Below are 23,277 nucleotides of genomic sequence, written 5' to 3' on the forward strand. Positions count from 1 at the left end.
CCCTAGCAACGAGCATGACACCCAGTGCATGAAACCCCTGGCAACGAGCATGACACCCTGAGCATGAAAACCCCTGGCACCGTGCATGGAACCAAGAGCATGAAACCCCTGGCAATGAGCAGGTAATTTAAAAGTAATTAGAAGCCTTACTGTAGAACTTAATGTGTAATGGGCATTACGGTGTGTGGCATAATGTATCACGGACATTGCGGTGTGTGTCATAATGTATCAGGCATTACGGTGTGTTGTATACTATATCACGGGCATTGTGGTATGTGGTATAATGTCTCAGGATCATTGTGGTGTGTGTCATACTGTGTCACAGACATTGTATGTGCTATAATGTATCAGGGGCATTGCAGTGTGTAGCATAATGTATAACGGGCATTGCGATTCCTGTCATAATGTGTCACAGGCATTACGGTGTGTGGCATAATGTGTCTGGGGCATTACAGTGTGTGCATATTGTGTCATGTGCATTATTGTGTGTGGAATAATGTCTAAGGGCCATTGCAGTATGTGGAATAATGTATACTGGGCATTACTATAAGGAGGAAAAATGACAAATAATGTAAGGGGCATGAATCAGGATTATTTTTCTTTCCTGTGGTGGCCAACGTCTGGGCGTGCAGGTTGCAAAACTGGGGTATAAGGTAGTCTTTTCCTGCAATGCCACGCCCTCCACGCAAAGCCACACCCCTTTTTGCCGGCGCGCGCCTGCGGCGCGCGCATTTTTCTACCTTTGCTAGTACCAATTACGGGGGGTATGGGGGGGGCGCCGAAGGATTTTTTGGCTTGGGGGAGAAAAATTTCTAGTTACGCCACTGGAGCAGGTTATACAGATTCATCTGCAGGGAGCTACCATGGGATGACTTTGGAAATGTCACAATTCCCAAAATGCCCTGCCAGTCATGTCTATGGCATGCAGGGAACTGTAGTGATACACAGATTTAAGTTACTGCCACCTTCCAACTGAAGTTCAACTTTTTGGCATCAGGTCACAAGTTCTTCTCAAACATTGCCTAGTATATTGTGGAACTTAAGATTGATTCAATGGATAAATCAGCTGTAATCAGCAATGACCCCACCACTAGGCCATACGGTAGGCGTGAGGTTCTTCTATTCAAAGGCAGCTTTGGGAGCACAGCAAAATTTATGTCTGTCATTGCTGCCAAATAACTTCACCTTTCCATTGTCTCTGCAGAGCAGGTTGTACCTGGAGTCCTTATGGACTGTACGCACAGGTGCTCTCTAGTTAACCTACATGAATTCCATGTTCTTTCAGAACAATGGAGTGTTCCTTCTGACCTCCCACGTAGACCAAGTTTATTAATGTTTCATCTTGACTCATGGACTTGGCTTATGGGTAAACTGGTCTTAGTACACGACCAGTGATTTGTAATGTGCATTGAAATATGGGTCTGAGAACCTTACTGTATCCAGTCCCCATCTCTGACTGGTACAGGCAGGACTTAAAGTGGTCCTGGAAAGGTGGTGGAACTCATACCTCGCCACCTACCCTCCACCCCCCTCACATTAAGCGGAGCCAGGGCCAGTGCTAGTGTTTTTGGCACCCCCTTGCAAACTATAAAAAAGTGCACTGCTTCCCATAATTTATACAGGGACATTGATCTCACAAAGAAGCAGCATGGTCACACAATAGTACCCTCAATTCAAATGACACCACACAGTAGCACAATCTTATTCACATTACACTACTTGTAGTGCTCCTGATTTATATTACACCACATAGTAATGCCCCTTATTATGTTTACGTCACTCAGTAGTGCCCTTTATTCACGTTGCGCTACACAATGGTACTCTTTATATAGTTATACCACACAGTAGTGCGCCTTATATTCAATGCCCACAGTAGTGCCCTTTATACACAATTCCTACAGTATTAGTGCCCCTTACACATAATGACCACAGAAGTGCCGCTTATACACAAAATGCCCATATTAGTAGTGCCACTTCTGTACAGAATGCTCACAGTAGTAATGCCCCTTACACATAATGCTTACAATAGTAGTGCCCCTTACACATAATGACCATAGTAGTGCTGCTTATACACATAATGCCCACAGCAGTGCCCCTTATGCACATCTCTGCCTCTGTCACTCTAGCAGCTCACCACCTGTGTCCCTCCAGCAGCTCCATGCCCTGTATCCCTCCAGCGGCCTCCCCACCTATCTTGTCCCTCCAGTCCCCTCTCATCTTGTCTTCAAGATGCACAGAGCCTGCTCCTCTTCATGGCTCTTTTTCACTTCAGCAGCTGTGACAGAATGGCATGCCGGAAAAGGAAGCCAGTGACGTAATAGTAGGTAAGGTACAATTTATTCAACTTTTCATTAATCCGTCCTACTGTGGAATGATTGATTTGAAAATCTTATTAAGCGCAACAGAAATGAACAACTCTCCCTGATTATATAAGACCTGGGTGAAACGGGCAAAGGAAAGCAAGAAGTAAAAGTGGGCAGTGTCCATGAACAAGATAATAAAGAAAATACATATGGAGGCAGAAAACAAATGTAAGTATTTTAAATGTAAATGTCTTAACTATTACGTATAACCAGGTGTGAACAAGCTCTCTGTAGCTTTGCCCTCTTTGCATTGGAGAAGCAGCGATTGGCTCAATCTGATGACACGGGGAGGGGGAGGAGGAGGGGGGGTTTGGTGGTCAGTGCCTCTAAAAGGAAAGCTTCAGGCCCTGTCCACTGTAGTAGTTCCCCTCTCTCCCCTCGTTTGGTTGAAGATATGTGTGTACATGTATGGTTTGCCAGAATAGTGTATACACCATCGGAATGTATTTAACCCAATTACTAGTCCAGTGATGTAAGCAGTAGTATGGCCCACGGAGATATGAAGGTTCAGCAGTTCTCACTGTTACACTGGTTGCAGCATGAAGCAGAGCTTGTAGTGAAGAGGGGTTGTGGAACCTCACCAGATGCGGGTAGCGGTGTATGGTGCTGGAACAGCAGTAGCGCAGGGTAAAACAGCAGGTCTCTTGGAGCTGAGGGGGAGATGTCCATCTTCTACTGTATCACTCTACACAGTAACAAGATGGCGCAGAGCTTGTGAAGTAGTAACTTTGGCGGACCTTTTGGTTAGGTAATGAGGCATCCCTGAAGGAACACTTTTAAGGGCGTTACTTAGAGTACTAACATTTATTTGCAATCACAGTTGTAAATATTACATCATATACTGTACGGTACACCCAGCAACACTGTGCATTATTATGCATCATCTTTATAACATGCTCATAGCTTTCTCACTTTGTAAGTCATAACAATAAATGTCTTTGATTGGGGGGGGGGGGCACAAGATTATGGAGATGTTACGTTAAAAATGCTTTATCTTTGGCCTTAGCTTCCTTACGTATTACTAAATAAACGTTCCGATCTGTCCTGCCATGAGGCAAAGTCTGCAAAGCCTTGATTACACTGAACTTAGAAACACCTCACAATTCCGCAGCTTAAAGTGATTGTACTCTGAGTATCATACAGGTGGGAGGGCACAGGTCTGCTTTCTTGGCAGCCAAAGATTATTGACTCCGGAATTATTGAGATAACGTTGCAGTGAAGTGATTGGCGGAGGCAGAGCAACATTGCATTTTTATTACATTTCGTTAGTGAATGTAAAGTCTTGTGGGGATGTCCTGAGTCAGTCTACCTCTCCGACTCCTCATTGGAAGTCAAGCTCTTCTGGTGCACAGATTGATAGCAGTAACAAGTGAGTAATAAAAGGCATCTCTCTCAGAACTGTCCAGCACTCTCTGCTGATTGTGGAAAAGGTTATTAAAGATCTATTTTCAAACAGATTGAAGTAATTTATAGGCATAAAATAGTTGCTTATCGTATCTACACTTAGCAACTTTTCCTTGAAAACAGAAGTTATCTTTCCATCCTTGGAAGAGCAGATTTACAGTCACAGATAGAAGCATAGAATAATAAATGTTCTGTAACGTACGCTCAGTAATAACTAGCTATAGGATGTAAAGTTGTAGATTATTTATTATATACTTTGCCTTATTGGACATGTTGCGTTACACTTTTTAATAGACAATGGTTGATGTAAATTCTACCATATGTTTGCAGCTGTCAGTAAATTTTGTTAGTAAATAGTGGTACTGTTTCCTGTGGTTTTGACATGACTACGGTTGCCGACTCTTTTTCTTTATATTGCTTGTCTCGTGTCAGTAACAGTTGACAGGTGCCAATATTGCCATTTTTTTTAAACTTGTCAGTAAAAATATGTTTGCGCCTTAAAGCGTGCTGAGCGTGGGTACTGGAAGATTTTCTGCCTGTGTGTATGGACAAGGGAGGATGTTAGAAGGTTAAAGGGGGAACGCAAGGGTTGAATACTACGTTTTATTTATTTTCAGTTTATTTCTGCTATATCAGAGTGAAATGCAGATTTCTGTAATAAAAAGCCAAACGTTCCGGTAATTCCTCAATTGATGCAAACATCCATGGGAGGAACCGTTTCGTACTGTAAGCCAATGACTGTGTGTACGGTCACCTCCAGAGCTATATACACAATGATATTCACTATTATTTTGATACCCATATATAAGAGGAGCTGATATAAGCGCTTTATTACAGACATTTTAAGATCCCCTCCCCGCTAGAAGAAGGAGAATAAAACACATTCTATACTGTACAGAACATAATGGATAGCTTTGTGCTTCCCATTAGTAATTGTGATTAGAAAGGAGAGACTAAATAGATGGGGAAAATTGTGGTTATTTGGAAAGTATAGCAGGGCATAAGAGACATGAATTAATGTAATATAGATAATTACCACCATCCCTATATTAAAAGGTGGGGAGAGAGCAAGGGGAGGGAAGAAGGGGGGTGAGGGGGTGGGGGGTTCCAGGTACACATATGTGACTATTGGACTTTGTTAAACTAACTCCCGGTTCCAAGTCATGAGTTGCCAGGTTCTGTGACTTGCACTTAATATGCGCTATAAAGATGCTATCATGGGCAAATAAATTATTATTAGTAGTAGTATTAATAATAATGATAATAATTTTATTTATATAGCACGCTTTCTCCAATAGGACGCAGAATAAGATATGGTTATCCTACACAGTAGGGACATTTGTACTCTGATTAAGAGTGTCTACAAAATAAGACAAGTACTGAGATGAGCATATAGCACATAGAGGGGAATTGAAATCGTTATCCTGGCATGATATGCTGTTCCGGAACTGCACATAGCATCCCCCAGCATTGCATGTTTTCCTTTGCGCTCCATAGAGGTGAACAGGAAAACTTGCAATGTCAGCACTACTGTAACTGGAATATATGTGCGCAGCCTGGCATCTCCAGTAATTAAATTCCCCCTTAGAAGCCAGCATAGAGTGACATGACGGACACTGAAATGTGTGTCATACAAAATAATACAAGCTGTACTGCATGGGTCTTCAACCTGCGGCTCTCCAGCTGCTATGGAACTACACATCCCAGCATGCTCTGCCTCAGTTTTAGCATGCCTTAATAGCAAATCTGTGACAGGGTATGCTGCGATGTGTAGTTCCACAGCAGCTGGAGGGGCCAAAGGTTGAAGACCCATGTTGTACTGTGTAGCTGCCCATGCATAGAGTAACAGAACGGATACTGGGAATTGTGCTAAACATACAGAATAAAAGGTGCATCGCTGACTATACACACATGAAAATAACAGATACTGAGAAATGTGCTAAACATACAGCATGTGAAGTAGTACTGTGTAGCTGTGCATGCATTAAGTAAACTAACGGGTACTGTGAATTGTGCCAACGCTCCAGAATAAGAGATAAAGTATTGTACAGCTGCCCAGGCATAGAGTAATATAACAGATACTGAGAATTGAGCTTCAGAGAAGTTGTACTGTGTAGCTATGAATAGAGGAATACAAAAAAGACAGTGAGAATTGTGCTAAACATAACACATAAAAACTGAGGTTGTACTGTGTAGCTGTTCATACATACAGTACTATAACAGGTACTGAGAATTGCGCAAAATAAACAGTAACAGAAGTTGTACTGTGTACTAGTCCATATTTACAGTAATATACATTAATAACATATACTGAGAACTGTGCAAAACACACACAGTAAGAGAAGTTGTAATGAGTAGCTACCCGTGCACAGAGTAATAGAAGAGACACTAAGGATTCTGCTATACTACAGAATAAGTAAAGTGGTACTGTGCAACTGCCTATACATACAGTAAAATGACAGATACTGAAAATTGTGGCAAACACACAGTATAAGAGAAGAGGTACTGTGAAGCTGTCAGTGTATAAATGATATGTAGTGAGCTTTACAAGCCAAATTGGTAATGCTGTAGGATTATATGCTTATCTAGCTGTGCTTCTACCTGAATCCCTGCACAGCCTGTGGATTTGGAGGTAGTGAGAACATTGTAGGAAGTGATGATTGTAATAGGAAAAATATATTGCATTTATGGGGGATTCAATTAGCTGCAAAGTACCATTTTGACATAAAAACAGATTTTATCACGACCCACAGCAATCCCCTATTCAATTGTCTGCAAAAATGATGAGCGATAATTCTCCATAGGTTTACCGCACATTTCACTTCCCCACCTCTGAACAGGTGCTAAGCTTGGGAAAAAAATCCCTATTTTTAAGTAAAAAATGTTGGGAATTGGTTCAGAACCCCTGGGACACCCCCCTGAATGACAAATTAGGCACTTGGAAGCTTTTCATTATTTTTAATTAGCCACTAATGACATGTCCTTTTTGGTGACAAAAAGTGCAAAGTGATAGAAATTGGGGTACATAGTATGGAATAGGTATATAAGGGTGCTTAATGAGTGGGACAAGTATTTTTAGGCTTGCAGGTAGGAGTCATCTTTTTTATTTTATTTTTTTTATTAATGTGGCTTTAAAAATGACCCAAATATATACTTATATCCATTTTTATGTACTCCAAATTTAATTTGAGCACTTATTTTGCTTAAAAGCATTTTCTTTCTATCCTGTCTTTTAATACATATTATATATAACAGCCATTTGACCTAATTCTTTTTATTCTGATCACTAATAGACTGCTATACCATTTTCCTATCTTTCCCCATTTTCTCCTATACTTTTCTCTGGTTTTGATGGCAAGAATTATCGCAAGAATCCCGTCTTTGCGAATTAGCGATAGGTTGAATTACGGGAGCGTGTAAACCTGCGATAAGCTGCTTTCTGCTGTCATTTTTTGGCGATGTCCGTGAAAAGTCAGATCGACATAATTTACACAGTTATCACGGCTAATTGATTTCCCCCCTATGTTGTAAGCTATAGATGGAGCCATGCTCATTGAGCGTGGCTACATCGTAGGCGGGGGCGAGTGGCATGCTTAGGCGCACCTGCGCCTCGGCCCACCGCCGAGTGTACAAAGATGCTCCCATTCACTTTGAATGGGGTACGTGCGCATCTACGACGCACATGCGCCCAGTTCGCTCCCGACGGTTCGCCTTGCCGGGTGCGACTAGGCACAGACGTGGCTCCCTCTGTAAGACTATAGACTGTCACTTTTACAGGCTGTAAACACTTACTGTACATGTATATCACTTACATGGATATAAATCGCCCAGGGAAGTTATTGAGTTACATGCTGAATAGAAAGAAATGGGGAACAGGAAAAGTGAATAGGAGAAATGTAGATAAGGGAACTGGAGTCTTAAGAGGCCAAAAGACAAATATATTAATCTTTGAACTATGGTGTTGTGCTTGGCAGCAGCCGTGACCCTGGATAATACTGGATTATCACTAGATCATTAGGTGATCCTTATAAGCCACTCTTGTTCAGGAATATGGCACTCTACTGTATTTGGAAAGCAAGTTTCTGTGGAGAAGTAATTGTGTATTTTCTCCGTTAAGCCTTTACTAAATAGCTGGGATACTTAAATTATGCGGAAATGCTCCCACCACACACACTCCTCTGTGGAAACTCCACTAAGGCACTATGGGACATAACAGCATGTTCTGCCGGTTGTCGAGATCCTGGCGCCCAGCATACCGGTGCCGGGATCCCGATCGCTGGTATGCCGGCAGCGGGGCGAGCGCTAAAGAGCCCCTTGCGGGCTCTCTGCGCTCGCACACGGTGCGCTCGCCATAATGCGGGCATGTCGGCGCGCTACGCATGCCACACTATCTGGGGTATTCAATTTGGCCCGGGGTGCCGGGTGAAAAGTATCGGCCGGCGGGGGCTATTTAATTGGCCCCGATAAGCCGGCGCGTGCCGTGGCTGATCGGGGGTTTTGCTTCGCCTGCAGCCCCGTTTTCAACCGAAAACGGGGCTATTTCACCTGAAAACACACAGGTTTCACTGAACCTGTGTGTTTTCGGGTGTAAGAAGACTTGTTACCTGCCGAGCAAATTAAATAGCCCGACCGCAGCACCCGAAGAAACATCGGGGTTTTTTACTCCCGATGTCTCTTCGAGCCAAACTGAATATCCCCCTATTTATTCTCCCTCTAGGGGGGTCGTGGATAACCCCAGAGGAAGAATAGTTGTTGGTATGCCAGCTGTCGGGATTCCGGCACCGGTATACTGAGCGCCAGGATCCCAACAGCCGGCATATTAAATGCCACCCGCCCCTGGGCATGGTAATATGTTTGCTAATCCTATCGACACAGGATACATCTTATGTGGAAAGTAACTCAACCTATGAATCCTACATTAAGATGCACCAGTCTTTAGCCAGGTTGACCATGGGTAATCTTGCCTGCCGAGAGCAAGCCATGTCTGGAAAAGGGTATTTTGTGGCTGGAAAGTTGAAAATGTTTTTATTATGTCAATAATGTCTTTGGTGTATATATATATATATATATATATATATATGATATATAACATTCTATATACGCGTGGTGACAGAAGATTGTTTCCTATTCTTGTAACAGTCACAGCCATGATGGACACCGAAATGGGGCAGATAAACTTCAAAGACATTGAAGAAGAAAAACAGTCTGCAAAGGAGCAAATGCCTCACTGGTTTCAGGAGTATGTCCAGCCATGCTTGGCAGAGCTGCTGGGTACATCCCTCTTCGTGTTTGTGGGGTGCCTTTCTGTCATTGAAAATACACCAGAAACCGGCAGACTACTACCAGCCCTGGCCCACGGTCTTGGACTTGGACTGACTATTGCCATCCTGGGAGGAATCAGGTAAAGATACAACACTCACTGCCTAGTACCTAACACCCCAGTGTCCACATTCGCTTATCGATGCCGTTTGGCAAAGTGAAGCTGGTGCGTTAGAGTTGCCAAAAAACCTTTCTGCAAATGAGTATGACCATTGACCATTAACAAAATCTGTTTCCTTTCCTTGAGCCAATTTTGTAGCCCCATAGAATGATAATTCCGGTTAGACCTACGCATTCGCAATAGAATGGAAATAAACCAAGCAGCCAGGTAATCTCTGTCCTGATAGGGTATTTATAAATATGCAATAAATAAAGTCAGTCTCCTCTCTTTAGCATAGTTATTAAATAGAATACACGTCAATGACCGGGGTGCAATCTCAAAGAACTGGAGAATACTTCAATTATACAATAATCATCCACAATCACATTTAGTCCTGGCTTGAACTGTTATTGTACCCAGGGCCGGCCCGAGGCCAAATTATTTGGTAAGCGAATCAATACTTTGGCGCCCACCTAAGCACTTTTGCGCATAAAAAAAATTAAGGAGGCGTGATCTCATTGTAAAAGCCCAGTTGTAGTGCCCCTTACACATTTGCCCACTGTATAAGTGCCCCTTACACATATGCCCACTGTATAAGCACTCCTTACACATTTGCCCACTATATAAATGCCCCTTACACATTTGCACACTATATAAGTGCCCCTTACACATTTGCACACTATATAAGTGCCCCTTACACATTTGCCCACTATATAAGTGCCCCTGACACATTTGCCCACTGTTAAAGTTCCCCTTACATATTTTGCCCCCTTTAATACTTCACCTTACATATTAATCTAATCAAAGTAGTGTATTACCTGATATGCCCCCTGTGCCCGGAGACTCGTAAATGAGTCAGTGGTGTTGGCGCCTCCGCCATGCCCGGCACCGCACTATAGTACTAGAAGAAGAAGAATCTCAAAATAAACTACCGCTCCTATTAGCCAGATAGCAAGGGCTTCTGGGAGTAGTAGTTTATTTTGCATGAACAGTAATGTGAAGAAGCTTAAAATAAACTACCGCTCCCAGCAGCCCTTGCTGTCTGGAAGCAAGGGATTCTGGGAGCAGTAGTTTATTTTATTTTTCTTCACATTACTGTAGTGGGGTGCGCTGCCGAACTTCACTGCCTGCTCGGTGAGTCTCCGGGCAGGCACTACATAACAGGGCGTATCAGGAAAGGCCAGTGTTACACATATCGCTGGTGCAGCTGAGTAGGGCGCCTTCCTCTATGTTGCGCCTTACTCAGCTGTGTAACAAGCATACAGTATGCGTAAAACCGGCCCTGATTGTACAATGTAAATGGACAGATATATCAAGCCAAGGAAGACATATGGGGCAGGATATAAAGAACTCCGAGTTGGTGCGGGATTCCGACCAAACTCAGACATTTTCTTAAGGGGCAATCATTTACAAGGCATGGTTTAGGCTTGTAAATGATTGCCCCTTTAAAAAATAAGATTTTAAACCTACCGGTAAATCTTTTTCTCCTAGTCCGTAGAGGATGCTGGGGACTCCGTAAGGACCATGGGGTATAGACGGGCTCCGCAGGAGATATGGGCACTATAAAGAACTTTAGAATGGGTGTGCACTGGCTCCTCCCTCTAAGCCCCTCCTCCAGACCTCAGTTAGAGGAACTGTGCCCAGAGGAGATGGACAATACGAGGAAAGGATTTTGTTAATCTAAGGGCAAGATTCATACCAGCCCACACCATCCACACCGTATAACCTGGAATATACGCAACCAGTTAACAGTATGAACAAAAAACAGTATCAGCTAAAGACTGATCTCAACTGTAACATAACCCTTATGGAAGCAACAACTATATACAAGCCTTGCAGATTTTATCCGCACTGGGACGGGTGCCCAGCATCCTCTACGGACTAGGAGAAAAAGATTTACCGGTAGGTTTAAAATCTTATTTTCTCTTACGTCCTAGAGGATGCTGGGGACTCCGTAAGGACCATGGGGTTTATACCAAAGCTCCAGACTGGGCGGGAGAGTGCGGACGACTCTGCAGCACCGACTGAGCAAACGCAAGGTCCTCATCAGCCAGGGTATCAAACTTATAGAACTTTGCAAAAGTGTTTGAACCTGACCAGGTAGCTGCTCGGCAAAGCTGTAAAGCCGAGACGCCTCGGGCAGCCGCCCAAGAAGAAGCCACCTTCCTAGTGGAATGGGCCTTTACTGAATTTGTTAACGGCAAACCCGCCGTAGAATGAGCCTGCTGAATCGTGTTACAGATCCAGCGAGCAATAGTCTGCTTCGAAGCAGGAGCGCCAACTTTGTTGGCTGCATACAGGACAAACAGTGCTTTTGTTTTCCTAACCCGAGCCGTCCTGGCTACATAGATTTTTAAGGCCCTGACTACATCCAGGGACTTGGAATCCTCCAAGTCACCCGTAGCCACAGGCACCACAATAAGTTGGTTCATATGAAATGAAGAAACCACCTTAGGCAAAAATTGAGGACGAGTACTCAACTCTGCTCTATCCACATGGAAGGTCAAATAGGGGCTCTTGTGAGACAAGACCGCCAATTCGGACACCCGCCTTGCAGATGCCAAGGCCAACAACATGACCACCTTCCAAGTGAGAAATTTAAATTCAACCGTTTGAAGAGGTTCAAACCAGTGAGACTTCAGGAACCGCAACACCACGTTAAGGTCCCAAGGTGCCACTGGGGGCACAAAAGGAGGCTGGATGTGCAGCACTCCCTTTACAAAAGTCTGGACTTCTGGGAGAGAAGCCAATTCCTTCTGAAACAAAATAGACAGGGCCGAAATCTGTACCTTAATGGAGCCTAATTTTAGGCCCATATCCACTCCTGTCTGTAGAAGGTGGAGAAAACGGCCCAGATGGAAATCTTCCGTAGGAGCATTCTTGGCTTCACACCAAGAAACATATTTCCTCCAGATACGGTGATAATGTTTTTCCGTCACCTCCTTCCTAGCCTTTATCAGAGTAGGGATGACTTCCTCCGGAATACCTTTCCCAGCTAGGATTCGGTGTTCAACCGCCATGCCGTCAAACGTAACCGCGGTAAGTCTTGGAACACACAGGGCCCCTGTTGTAACAGGTCCTCCCTGAGAGGAAGAGGCCATGGATCTTCTGTGAGCATCTCCTGAAGATCTGAATACCAGGCCCTTCGAGGCCAATCTGGAACAATGAGGATTGTTTTCACTCTTTTTTGCCTTATGATTCTCAATATTTTTGAGATGAGAGGAAGAGGGGGGAACACATAGACCGACTGAAACACCCAAGGTATCACCAGGGCGTCTACCGCTACTGCCTGAGGGTCCCTTGACCTGGCACAATACCTCCGGAGCTTCTTGTTGAGGCGTGACGCCATCATGTCTATGAGAGGAATTCCCCAAAGACTTGTTATCTCTGTGAAAACGTCTTGATGAAGTCCCCACTCTCCTGGATGGAGATCGTGTCTGCTGAGGAAGTCTGCTTCCCAGTTGTCCACTCCCAGAATGAAGACCGCTGACAGAGCGCTTACGTGATTTTCCGCCCAGCGAAGAATCCTGGTGGCTTCCGCCATTGCTACTCTGCTCCTTGTCCCGCCTTGGCGGTTTACATGAGCCACGGCTGTGACGTTGTCTGATTGAATCAGAACCGGTAGGTCGCGAAGAAGATTCTCCGCTTGTCGTTGTATATGGCCCTCAATTCCAGTACATTGATGTGTAGACAAGCCTCCTGGCTTGACCATAGCCCCTGAAAATTTCTTCCTTGTGTGACTGCTCCCCATCCTCGGAGGCTCGCGTCCGTGGTCACCAGAACCCAGTCTTGAATGCCGAACCTGCGACCTTCTAGAAGGTGAGCACTTTGCAGGCACCACAGGAGAGACACCCTGGCCCGGGGGGACAGGCTTATCTTCTGATGTATTAGTAGATGGGACCCTGACCACTTGTCCAGGAGGTCCCACTGAAACGTCCTTGCATGAAACCTGCCGAAGGGGATGGCCTCGTAGGCTGCCACCATTTTCCCAGGAACTCGAGTGCATTGATGAACAGATACTCTTTTTGGTTTTAGCAAGTCTCTGACCATGTTCTGGAGGTCCTGGGCTTTTTCCATCGGGAGAAAAACCCTCTTCTGTTCCGTGTCCTGAATCATGCCTAGGAATGATAGTTGAGTCGTTGGAATCAATTGTGACTTTGGCAGATTGAGAATCCAACCGTGTTGTTGTAACACTCTCAGGGAGAGCGACACGCTCTTCTGCAATTGATCTCTCGATCTTGCTTTTATCAGGAGATCGTCCAAGTATGGGATAATTGTGACTCCCTGCCTGCGCAGGAGCACCATCATCTCCGCCATCACTTTGGTGAAAATCCTCGGGGCAGTGGAAAGCCCAAACGGCAAAGTCTGAAACTGGTAATGACAGTCCCGTACAGCGAATCTCAGGTACGCCTGATGAGGAGGATATATGGGGACATGAAGGTATGCATCCTTTAAGTCTAGTGACACCATAAAATCCCCCCCTTCCAGACTGGAGATCACCGCCCGGAGCGATTCCATCTTGAATTTGAACTTTTTCAAGTACAGGTTTAGGGATTTTAGATTTAAAATGGGTCTGACCGAACCATCCGGCTTCGGGACCACGAACAGGGACGAATTGTACCCTTTCCCCTGTTGGACTAAGGCAACCTTGACAATCACTTGCTGTTGACACAGCTTTTGGATTGCAGCTAACACTACTTCCCGCTCTGGGGAAGAAGCTGGCAAGGCCGACTTGAAAAATCGGCGAGGGGGCACCTCTTCGAATTCCAGTTTGTAGCCTTGGGATACAATATCCATCGCCCAAGGATCCACGTCTGACAGAACCCAGACCTGGCTGAAGAGTCGAAGACGTGCCCCCACCGGTGCGGACTCCCTCAGTGGAGACCCAGCGTCATGCGGTGGATTTAGTAGAAGCCGGGGAGGACTTCTGCTCATGGGAACTAGCTGGAGCAGGTGCTCTCTTTCTTCTACCCTTACCTCTGGCGAGGAAAGATGAGCCCCGACCTCTTCTGGACTTATGCGACCGAAAGGACTGCATCTGATATTGTGGAGTTTTCTTTTGCTGTGGTGGAACAAAAGGCAAAAAGGTAGATTTACCCGCGGTAGCTGTGGCAACCAGGTCCGCGAGACCTTCCCCAAATAAAACTTCACCTTTGTATGGCAAAACCTCCATATGCTTCTTTGAGTCGGCATCACCCGTTCATTGGCGGGTCCACAGGGCTCGCCTAGCAGAAATCGCCATAGCGTTGGCTCTCGAACCCAGCAGTCCAACGTCTCTTTGAGCGTCCCTCATATATAAGACTGCGTCTTTAATGTGGCCTAAGGTCAAAAAAATGGTTTCCCTGTCTAGGGAATCAAGGTCGGCTGACAAGGTATCTGTCCAAGCTGCAACTGCACTACACACCGATGCTATTGCCGGTCTGAGTAAAGCACCTGTATGCGCATAAATAGACTTTAAAGTAGTTTCCTGTCTGGATCCTTGAGGGCTGCCGTGTCCAGAGACGGTAGCGCCACCTTCTTGGACAGGCGTGTTAAAGCCTTGTCCACCCTGGGCGAGGATTCCCACCGTACCCTGTCCTGTGCAAGGAAAGGATACGCCATAAGAATCCTTTTGGGAATCTGCAGTTTTTTATCAGGAGTTTCCCAAGCTTTTTCAAATAACTCATTAAGCTCATGGGATGGGGGAAAGGTTACCTCAGGTTTCTTTTCCTTATAAATGCGCACCCTCGCATCAGGGACCGAGGGGTCATCTGTGATATGCAAAACATCTTTTATTGCAATAATCATATAATGAATACTTTTGGCCACCCTTTAGTGTAACCTCGCATCATCGTAGTCGACACTGGAGTCATAATCCGTGTCGGTATCAGTGTCTGCTATTTGGGATAGGGGACATTTTTGAGACCCAGAAGGGCCCGGTGACCCAGTCGAAGCGGTGGATTGACTCCCAGCTTTCTCTCTGGACTCTGCTTTGTCCATCTCTTATGTAATAAGGTCACATTTGCATTTAAAACATTCCACATGTCCATCCAATCATGAGTCGGCGTTGCCGACGGAGACACCACAATCATCTGCTCCACTTCCTCCTTAGCTGAGTCTTCCGCATCAGACATGCCGACACACTCGTACCGACACCCCCCCACACACAGGGATATAGTTATAAGGAGACAGTTCCCCAATAAGGCCCTTTGGAGAGACAGAGAGAGAGTATGCCAGCACACACCCAGCGCCAACTGACACTGGAAAATAATCTCCCAGATAATATCGCTTTTATCTTAATCACTGTGTTAATACACTCACTGCGCCTTACAAGTGCCCCCCTCCTCTTTTCAGCCCTGTGTCACCGTGTTCAGCAGGGGAGAGACCGGGGAGCCAGCTTCTCTGCAGATCTCTGTGGAGAAAATGGCGCTGGTTAGTGCTGAGGGACCAAGCTCCGCCCCCTCCAGTGGCGGGCTTCTGTCCCGCTCAAAATATCACAAAACTGGCGGGGGATTTATAGAATTATTGCCTCCGCAGTGTCTAACCTTATAATGCCAGAATCAGAGGTTTTTATTGCTGCCCAGGGCGCCCCCCTTGCACCCTGCACCCATCAGTGCCCGCTAGTGTGTGTAGTGTGTGGGAGCAATGGCTTACCTCAGTGAAGATCTGAAGTCTTCTGCCGCCTTGAAGTCTTCTTTTCTTATTATACTCACCCGGCTTCTATCTTCCGGCTCTGCGAGGAGGACGGCGGCGCGGCTCTGGGACAAACAGCGAGGGGAGACCTGCGTTCTGACTCCCACTGGAGCTAATGGTGTCCAGTAGCCTAAGAAGCAGAGCCTATCACTTAAGTAGGGCTGCTTCTCTCCCCTCAGTCCCACGATGCAGGGAGCCTGTTGCCAGCAGTGCTCCCTGAAAATAAAAAAACTAACAAAATTCTTTATCAGAGAAACTCAGGAGAGCTCCCTGTAATGCACCCAGTCTCCTCTGGGCACAGGATCTAACTGAGGTCTGGAGGAGGGGCATAGAGGGAGGAGCCAGTGCACACCCATCTAAAGTTCTTTATAGTGCCCACGTCTCCTGCGGAGCCAGTCTATACCCCATGGTCCTTACGGAGTCCCCAGCATCCTCTAGGACGTAAGAGAAAAATGTTTGAGTTAGGCCGGCATCCCACACGGCCAATGAACTTGGACTTTATTACATCCCGCCCTTGTAGGGAGATCACGAGGGCCTTGGTATATAGTAGTGACCCCTTTTTGCGTACAGCTGAGGTTCTATATGATCGGGTGTGGCTGTGCACAGAACAGGTTACAGCTGTGTAACCATTAACAGGTTCTTAAGGGCAGAAAAGCAAATTGTTATGGCGGTGTGTCCACTCAGAGATAAGAAGCAACAATATTTCCTTTACATTAACAACAACCTTGTATCTTGTCAGTTACTTTGTACCTGCAAAATATATACCTGGTTAACCCTGCCTGAGCTGCAGCTGTACCAGGCAAAGGATGTTACTGTACGCGGTGTGACTATGGCAAATTCCAGGGACACTCATTGCAATGCAACCGCCTCTGTTCAGTTAATTTCCAGGAATAAAAGACATTACAGCATATTACAGATGCTAGCCAGGATAAGGGCATTAAGCCATATTATCAGAATGATCATCAGCCCAGGTCATGAAAACATGGGATGCAGGGCAATTCACATCAAATACAGTAACCCCCAAAGGCGAAAGAAAAGTGTGAACAACTACCTAACAGCCCCACATGTCCCATCCAGAAAAGCGTTACACAGGTGGGCACAAATAACCTGCTGTACCTAGAGCCTGGTTTAGAGTTGTATTCTAATGCATTTGCGGGCGCGTCTTGCATTGTATGCAGCAACTGTGCGAAAATATTCAAATGTCGCAGGCTGAGACACGCTCCCCTCCTGATAACACTGCGCCTTGTTACCTGCCCCAGGCGGCCCCTGATTGACAATCACTTGTGAATAAATCCTGAGAGCAACGTCGCTAAGAAACCTGGCGTGTGCGCAGCACAGTTTACCGATAATCACTCAATTCCATAAATATCACAATAGCATAATACCCTGAATCAGGCCCATAAATAACTATCACCATCCAAACGGAGTATGTGGAAACATGTTAACAAGTTTGTTACACAACACAAAGCAGCCATATTTATTATTATCATCATCATCACTACTACTACTAGTATAATTATGTACTTTACAGATACATTTTAAAGGCTAAATAATTCTGCAGTCGACCAGGCACTGCCGCCATGTGGGAGCGGGTACTAATTGCCTGGGCCTGATGGAGGGGCTTGGTGGGCTGCCCTGTCCCCTGTCGCCCCCTCTAAATTTGCCCCTGGCTGAGGGGCACGATAGCATCCCCACCCACCCCCGAATCTGCAGTGCTGAAAAGATTCCCTGTGGTTAGAACACGCCCCTTGAACCGGTACCTGGGTCCGCCACAGCTTTCTACACCCTTGTGTTCAGGACACAGATTACAACCCCTGCAATAAAATACTCTGTAATCTCATATTGAAGTAAAACTGAATATATTGGGGGTAATTCCAAGTTGATCGCAGGAAATTTTTAGCAGTTGGGCAAAACCATGGGAGTAATTCTGAGTTGATCGCAGCAGGAAAGTTTTTAGCAGTTGGGCAAAACCATGTGCACTGCAGGGGAGGCAGATATAACATGTGCAGAGAGAGTTAGATTTGGGTGGGGTGTGTTCAATCTGCAATCTAAATTGCAGTGTAAAAACAAGCAGCCAGTATTTACCATGCGCAGAAACGAAATAACCCACCCAAATCTAACTCTCTCTGCAAATGTTATATCTGCCCCCCCCCTGCAGTGCACATGGTTTTGCCCAATTGCTAACAAACTTGCTGCTGCGATCAACTTGGAATTACCCCCCATGTGCACTGCAGGTGTGGCAGATATAACATTTGCAGAGAGAGTTAGATTTGGGTGGGTTATTTTGTTTCTGTGCAGAGTAAGTATTGTCTGCTTTATTTTTACATTGCAATTTAGATTTCAGTTTGAATACACCCCACACATATCTAACTCTCTGCACATGTTATATCTGTCCTCACTGCAGTGCACATGGGCCCTCATTCCGAGTTGTTCGCTCGCAAGCTGCTTTTAGCAGCATTGCACACGCTAAGCCGCCGCCTACTGGGAGTGAATCTTAGCATAGTAAAATTGCGAACGAAAGATTAGCAGAATTGCGAATAGACACTTCTTAGCAGTTTCTGAGTAGCTCCAGACTTACTCGGCAGCTGCGATCAGTTCAGTCAGTTTCGTTCCTGGTTTGACGTCACAAACACTCCCAGCGTTCACCCAGACACTCCTCCGTTTCTTCAGACACTCCCGCGTTTCCCCCAGAAACGGCAGCGTTTTTTCACACACACACATAAAACAGCCAGTTTCCGCCCAGAAACACGCACTTCCTGTCAATCACATTACGATCACCAGAACGAAGAAAAAACCTTGTAATGCCGTGAGTAAAATACCTAACTGCATAGCAAATTTAGTTGGAGCAGTCGCACTGCGAACATTGCGCATGCGCAATTAGCAGAAAATCGCTGCGATGCGAAGAAAATTACTGAGCGAACAACTCGGAATGAGGGCCATGGTTTTGTCCAACTGCTAACAAATTTGCTGCTGCGATCAACTCAGAATTAGGCCCATTGTTGTGAATTTTACAATCTTGACTTTTATGCAGAATAATCTTGTACTACAAATATACGTTTGCTCTAAGAGCCTAATTCAGACCTGATTGTAGCAGCAAATTTGTTAGCTAATGGGCAAAACCATGTGCACTGCAGGTGGGGCAGATGTAACATGTGCAGAGAGAGCTAGATTTGGGTGGGTTATTTTGTTTCTGTGCAGGGTAAATACTGGATGCTTTATTTTCACACTGCAATTTATATTTCAGTTTGAACACACCCCACCCAAATCTAACTCTCTCTGCACGTTACATCTGCCCCACCTGTAGTGCACATGGTTTTGCTCATTAGCTAACAAATTTGCTGCTACGATCAGGTCTGAATTAGGCCCTAAATTATCCCTACAATACCTGAAATGAACCTATTATTCTGTTTTATCGTTGTAGCGGTGGACACTTTAACCCTGCCGTGTCTCTTGGAGCCGTTATAATTGGAGGACTGGACATTATCCTGGTAGTGCCATACTGGATCTGCCAGCTATGCGGGGGCATGATTGGTGCAGCATTGGCTAAGGTAACCCGCGCTCATGTGGACTAAGAGCTCAACACTGGGTGCTAGGACTAAGAAATACAGAGTATTGAGTTATACTGTGGTTGATGTATCCCTTACTGTAGATTATAAGGTTGAGTTCTGTGATCATATATATAAAGTCTTCTGTAACGTACAGATGGAAGGGGTAATGTGGTGACCAGAAAGAGACCTTACTCCTCAATAACCCCAGTGGAGATAAAGGCCCCTCCTTACTAAGCTGGTGAGGGAGCTATAAAAGGCTCAATACTCAGGGCTGTAACTAGGATTGTGCAATCTGTGTCACTTCCCAGGGCTTGCAGGGTGCTTGGTACAGCCAGTGGAGCTGCAGCACAGCGGTCCTTCATCTCCAGGCAGTGCTATCACATTTTTGAGACACAGGGCATAAAATCGCCCTATCACAGTGCTGCAGAAACAGTACTTGTCCTTCACAGCGTGAGCATACAGAATCCCTGCAGGGGATTATGGGCAGGACTAAAGTAATTTAGGGCGGGGGCGGGGGGAGGGCTCCAGCAGGGGCACTGAGAGGGAGGAAGGCACCTCCAGTATACTACGGCATACAGCCTAGATTATCCAGGCCTTGTAGTCTGGACTATGAATGCCTGTTGTGTCAGAGAGGCAGCACAAGGACTTTTACAATGGGCGTGCTCACCACCTCCTGCAAATGAACTCTTGATGGGGTCACCTTGGAGGAGACTTTGCCTTGGGCCGCTGTCAATGAACTTCTGCCACTGGCCAAGAGTGCGGGGTGTTGCCACACACCATTGTGAACGTCAGGGCATCCTTTATATGCCGCACTGCACTCTGAAAAGGGTGTTGTCACGATTTATTTGAGGTGTGGCTGCGCTTTTTTGTCAGCCACCCCGTCTCGGCACCCTTTTAGAAATAACCTGAGTATCAATCTACAGTGTGGTTTGAAACTAGGTTACTTCTCCAAGATGACCCAATATTATTTTCTTGATCTTATGAACTCCCCTTTTTTGGGTGGATAGCCCATACACTACTATTTGCTCTTTTTGTTTAGTCATTATTCTTGCCAGTTGTACTAATACGTTGTACTGCTTTGGCTCCAGGCTTGGTGCTTCTCTGCAACCCCTGCTGTAGCATTACTGTAGGTAGGCCTCAAATACCACCTGGACTAGTTGGCAACTCAGTCACAGTGTCACAGGTGAAAGACAGATACAAGCCTTGCAGGTAGGGGCAGTTTTTCTGATACAATCACTGCACACTGAACTGTGATATTTCTGCGCAAAACAATAAATAAAAATACATTGGAGTACTTACCCATGCTTTTTGTTTTTAGGCTCTGACATTGGAGCATGAATTTCAGTCGGCAGGTGGAGCTGCTTTCGAAACTGTGACCACCGATGCTGAAGTCCCACGAGCCATTGGGGCTGAAATAATCTTGACATTCTTCTTGGTGCTTGCTGTCTGCATGGGGGCCATCAACCAGCAGACCAGTACTCCACTGGCCCCTTTCTGCATAGGCTTCACAGTGGCAGTGGACATCTTAGTAGGGTAAGGAGGAGGAGAGCTAAATATTCTCAGTCACATTTGACATTTCCAGTGTTCCTGTTTTTGGCTAAACACACAGTGGAGGCTGCCATTTTGTGGGATGAAGCAATACTTACCCAACACCTCCCAGAATCTGCATATTGTTGTTTTTTTGTAGTGATTGCTGATGTTTGGGGGCCTTTAGTCTGAGAACCAGTGATATAGCCTGTAGTTTTATCATATCCACTTATTTAAATGTGTAGACTGCAATAAAATGCTCTCCACTGACCACAACTCATCAACCAATAAGATTAAAACAGTGGGGTATATTTACTAAGGTCCCGATTTTGACCGAGATGCCGTTTTTTCATCAAAGTGTCATCTCGGTAATTTACTAAGCAAAATCACGGCAGTGATGAGGGCATTCGTAATATTTTGGAAGTCCTAGGAAAAAATCACGAATCAATACACCATCGGTCAAATACGCCTGCAATTTGCTAGAAATCGGGAATTTACTAAAAAGTGCAAAACACAAACACTGCCGACAATAGCCAAACACTGCCGTGATAAAATACAAATCGTGAAAAAGTGCTAAAAAAAAACAGACCTGCTTTTTTATCCCGTGTTTGTATAGGCATGCACGGATCCATGAGATCCGTGCATGTTTTTCAGTGGGAACGGGGGGGAAATGTTATAAATTTTCTGAAAAAAAATTGCGTGGGGTCCCCCCTCCTAAGGCAAACCAGCCTCGGGCTCTTTGAGCCGATCCTGGTTGCAGAAATATGGGAAAAAAATGGACAGGGGTTCCCCCATATTTAAGCAACCAGCATCGGGCTCTGCGCCTGGTCCTGGTTCCAAAAATACGGGGGACAAAAAGAGTAGGGGTCCCCCGTATTTTTGAAACCAGCACCGGGCTCCACTAGCTGGACAGATAATGCCACAGCCGGGGGTCACTTTTATACAGTGCCTTGCGGCCGTGGCATCAAATATCCAACTAGTCACCCCTGGCCGGGGTACCCTGGGGGAGTGGGGACCCCTTTAATCAAGGGGTCCCCCCCCCAGCCACCCAAGGGCCAGGGGTGAAGCCCGAGGCTGTCCCCCCCATCCAATAGGCTGCGGATGGGGGGCTGATAGCCTTTGTGAAAAGTGATTGATATTGTTTTTAGTAGCAGTACTACAAGGCCCAGCAAGCCTCCCCCGCAAGCTGGTAATTGGAGAACCACAAGTACCAGCATGCGGCGGAAAAATGGGCCCGCCGGTACCTGTAGTACTACTACAAAAAAAATACCCCAATAAAGACAACACACACACACCTTGAAAGTATAACTTTAATACATCCATCCATCCACACCTCCATATACACATACTTACCTTATGTTCCCACGCAGGTCGGTCCTCTTCTCCAGTAGAATCCATTGTGTACCTGTAGAAAAAATTATACTCACATAATCCAGTGTTTTCGGCTCCTCTGTAAATCCTTTTGTAATCCACGTACTTGAAAAAATAAAAAAACGGATACCCGACCACGAACTGAAAGGGGACCCATGTTTTCACATGGGCCCCCTTTCCCCGAATGCCAGAAACCCACTCTGACTGATGTCTAAGTGGGTTTCTTCAGCCAATCAGGGAGCGCTACGTTGTGACACCCTCCTGATCGGCTGTGTGCTCCTGTACTGTATGACAGGCGGCACACGGCAGTGTTACAATGTAGCGCCTATGCGCTCCATTGTAACCAATGGTGGGAAATTTGAGGTCAGCGGTGAGGTCACTTTCGGTCAACCGCTGACCTGAAAGTTCCCACCATTGGTTACAATGGAGCGCATAGGCGCTACATTGTAACACTGCCGTGTGCCGCCTGTCAGACAGTACAGGAGCACACAGACGATCAGGAGGGTGCCACAACGTAGCGCTCCCTGATTGGCTGAAGAAACCCACTTAGACATCAGTCAGAGTGGGTTTCTGGCATTCGGGGAAAGGGGACCCATGTGAAAACATGGGTCCCCTTTCAGTTCGTGGTCGGGTATCCGTTTTTTTATTTTTTCAAGTACGTGGATTACAAAAGGATTTACAGAGGAGCCGAAAACACTGGATTATGTGAGTATAATTTTTTCTACAGGTACACCATGGATTCTACAGGAGAAGAGGACCGACCTGCGTGGGAACATAAGGTAAGTTTGTGTATATGGAGGTGTGGATGGATGTATTAAAGTTATACTTTCAAGGTGTGTGTGTGTTGTCTTTATTGGGGTATTTTTTTAGTAGTAGTACTACAGGTACCAGCGGGCCCGTTTTTCCGCCGCATGCTGGTACTTGTGGTTCTCCAAGTACCAGCTTGCGGGGGAGGCTTGCTGGGCCTTGTAGT

At 45.7% G+C, this 23,277-nt stretch overlaps 1 protein-coding gene across 1 annotated transcript in view; it reads left to right on the top strand.

Moving 5' to 3' along the window:
• Positions 1 to 8,914: 8,914 nt before the first annotated feature.
• Positions 8,915 to 23,277, top strand: part of AQP8 (aquaporin 8) — a 67,583-nt gene continuing 53,220 nt past the window's right edge. Inside the window, exons 1-3 of the mRNA XM_063932815.1 lie at positions 8,915 to 9,168; positions 19,280 to 19,406; positions 20,725 to 20,939. Of these exons, the coding sequence (XP_063788885.1) occupies positions 8,915 to 9,168; positions 19,280 to 19,406; positions 20,725 to 20,939 (596 nt within the window). The remainder of the gene's footprint in view (positions 9,169 to 19,279; positions 19,407 to 20,724; positions 20,940 to 23,277) is intronic.

Source organism: Pseudophryne corroboree, chromosome 7, assembly GCF_028390025.1.
Source record: "Pseudophryne corroboree isolate aPseCor3 chromosome 7, aPseCor3.hap2, whole genome shotgun sequence".
In the NCBI taxonomy this organism is placed as follows: domain Eukaryota; kingdom Metazoa; phylum Chordata; class Amphibia; order Anura; family Myobatrachidae; genus Pseudophryne; species Pseudophryne corroboree.